The sequence below is a fragment of the Cucurbita pepo genome, chromosome 15 (genome assembly GCF_057944985.1).
Source record: "Cucurbita pepo subsp. pepo isolate OVF chromosome 15, ASM5794498v1, whole genome shotgun sequence".
NCBI lineage: Eukaryota > Viridiplantae > Streptophyta > Magnoliopsida > Cucurbitales > Cucurbitaceae > Cucurbita > Cucurbita pepo.
Window position 1 is genome coordinate 12,118,344 of NC_141812.1, and position 3,163 is coordinate 12,121,506.

A 3,163-nucleotide genomic window follows, 5' to 3' on the forward strand; every position below is an offset into this window, starting at 1 on the left:
GAACGTGAAATGGGGTTTCGAAAGAATAATAACGATAAAAATTAATATCTAAATTTTAAAATATTATACTTCCTTTTTTAGTTTAATTTTTATTTATTAATATTGTATTAACCTATTCAAAATAATTATAATTTAATTAATTTTGTGGTATCAAAATTAATGGTAAAATCATAATCATAATTATATAGTTGATTGAGGTTATAATTTAAAAAGTTTAGGTTAATATTTATATAATAATATAATATAAGATGGAATCGGAAATTGTAAAATAATAAAATAATTGGAGGTTATGAATATGATGGAATGGTGAATTAATGTTGGGAATTGACGTGAAAGGCATTCTCGTAATCGTAATTGTCAATTCCCAACATTAAATTCTGGTGTTGTTCATAAATAACATTGAATGCTCCCACTTTATTTCCTTCAACTACCATTGCAACACCACCACAACCACACCCTCAAAACTATAAGGGATCCCACACGCAACCTCAATCTTGGTACCCCACCCTTTTCGTACATTCTCATGAAATTCCTACTCAATTCTCTGAACCCAGCACCCAACACCGTGCCCCAATTCTGGTCAAACAATTGTGGACGACTCTCTTATATTGAAGGGGCATTACACTCGGTTTCAATCTTGCAAGTGCATCCTCGACTATCCGGGACTGTGGCAGCTTCAATACCCGAGTTAACAACGTTTCGTATGTGGAAAACCTGTCGTGCTAGGGAGGTCCATTACACTTGTGAGCCATTGAAACGGGTTAAGACGCTCGTTTACCCCGCAAACACCTCAAACAAAAAATGTAAAAAATAGTGGAAAGGAAATGTCCGTTAAATTTGACATGAATCACTTATCTAACTAGGTGGGTAATTTAATAAAATTAAAAATTATTATTAAAATTGATACAACATATGTGGAGTTAAATAAAATAATAAACCAAGTAGCTATGTAACAAAAATAAAGAAATAATACTAATAATAATAGTACTGTAATTTTTGTTTATTTACCTATTATTATTGTGGTTGAAATATGAAGCTGTAAATAGATAAAAAAAGTAGGCGATGATGCGGTGGCCTAAGCGAATAAATTATCTACTCTTACTTACTACTTACCTAATTTTTTCAACATTTATTTCAACATTAAATTTAAACCCCACATGTTTTAAGATTTTCATATTTCCTTCTATAAACCAAAGTCTGGAAATAAAATAAAAAAAATATATATATATATATATATTTGATTATGATATGACTTAATTTTGATTATGGTAATTAAGTGAAATTTGAAAATATCGCAGATGATATTATTGCACCATAATAACAGGAAATTAATGTATTATCATTAATAATTGAAACAATCAACCATAAATCAATTCATTAACTCATGGCCATTAATGGGGGTGTTGACGTTGATTTCTTAGCCAAATAAGTTTAGAATTTAATGCCAATAAATGCGAGGTGAGGTTCATAAAGTCGCACATAATTACATTAATTAATAACAAAGTTTAAGAATGAAATTAGTGCAAGAAAGCCCCGGAGATGTTATATTATAAATTAATTCCATTACTAATCTAACAATAATACGAATTTATTTATATATAAAAAAAGGGAGATAGCAATAAATATGGACACAAAAACGTAGGTGGCAAACTATGACAAAATTAAAGTGCCATTAAATATATTAATTAGCCTCATGCAATGCCGCAAGCAAGCATTAAAGATTAAACCCACCTTCTCGCCATCTATAAATGCAAAAATATCTCTTTTTTTTTTTTTTTTTAATTTATGAAATTATATTTTATTCATTTATGTATTTAATAGATTTGAATGTTAATAATATATAGTATGTTATGAATGAAACCATAGGGTTTGAATAATTTGACATCAGAGGAGGAATTGAAAATGGAATAATGGAAACCATAATTTTGTGTGAATATATCCATTTCACATATACCGAAAACACAAGATCCAGGGAGAGGGCGATGGGGGAAATTTCTTAATTTTCCCTTTGGATATTTTATATAGACATGTTTAGATCAATCCGAGGTTTCTTCATGCTCGCCAACGGAACAACAGAATTGCAACGAGGACATCTCGGGTTGTTTTTCGTTACCAATACATAAGATAAACATCCACGGCAACCCACCGCCATCGGCGCCGCCGCCTCGTTTCTATTTTCCACCGCTTCTTCTTCTTCTTGAATTTCCTTCGCCGCCGCAGACGACGATGACGAGTACGACGGCGACGACGTCGATTTCCATAGCGAAGACCTTTTTTTAACGAGCTCCTTGTCGGCTCTTTCCAGAGCGGATTTCACCTTATCCAGAGTGCAAACACTGGCGTAATTGGTCGACGGAGACGGCGACGGAGACGGCGACGACGTCAGTTTCAAATCCAAGCTGGTTTCATTGAAGAGATTTAATGTTCGTTTTGAAGGAGATGGGGGGAAATTCAAATCCTGGAATTTGGACTCTGTTTGGTTTGTCATTTGGTGGTGTTTTGAATCTGAATTCAGAGGAGAATCCGGTGTTTGACTTCTCTGTATGTAAACTTTCCCCGACTGCAAACACAAATGAAATTTTTATTAAAAAAATAAAAAAATAGGAACGAAATTTAATGAATTCAGAGGAGAGGGGTAATTGAATAGGGCTACGATGGGGGTAATTACTCAGGAGTACCAAGCAGCAATTAATGTCGTTAAAAGGAAAGGAAAAAAAAAAATTCCAGAACTTCATAAACAAAACCCATAGTACAATACAATTTTTTTGTGGAGAGAATCATAAGAGTTCTTGAATTCCAGAAAGCAATTGAAATTATAAAACAAAAGAAAATAAGATTTTAAAAGAAGGAACCTTCAAATCGAGTCTTTTTTCCCAGCCGGAGGGAACCTGCAAATCGAGGTCCAATTCCTGAGAGGCGGCGAGGTTGGAAGATTGGCCGAGCAAATCGCGAGTAACGAGAGGCGCTGGTTCCTGGCCATTACCGAGGGGCGTCCGGTTATCTTCGTCGTTGTAGCCTCCACCTCCGCCTCCGCCGGCGAGTACCCGAATCAGAGTGCTGACTTGGGCAGCCATTTTCTGGAGCTTTATAGGGAAACGAAACGGAAGGGCTTGTGAAGGGGTTTTGTTTTTTGTTCTGATAAAAACGAGAAGAAGCAGAGAGG

The 3,163-nt window shown here is 34.6% G+C and overlaps 1 protein-coding gene across 1 annotated transcript; it reads right to left on the reverse strand.

The window, feature by feature from the left end:
- Positions 1-1,896: 1,896 nt before the first annotated feature.
- On the reverse strand, positions 1,897-3,163 carry LOC111811241 (uncharacterized). The gene is made up of 2 exons (XM_023698004.2): positions 2,853-3,163; positions 1,897-2,560 (listed from the first exon to the last, which is right to left on the reverse strand). Exons 1-2 carry the CDS (start codon positions 3,072-3,074, stop codon positions 2,018-2,020), a joined length of 765 nt encoding a protein of 254 aa, XP_023553772.2. The 5' UTR covers positions 3,075-3,163; the 3' UTR covers positions 1,897-2,017.

Excerpts from the sequence above, each read along its gene's own strand:
- LOC111811241 (XM_023698004.2), bottom strand. The coding sequence starts at position 3,074 with ATGGCTGCCCAAGTCAGCACTCTGATTCGGGTACTCGCCGGCGGAGGC. Across the intron at positions 2,561-2,852 it reads AAAAAAGACTCGATTTGAAG|TCGGGGAAAGTTTACATACA; the intron begins GTTCCTTCTTTT and ends TTGTGTTTGCAG.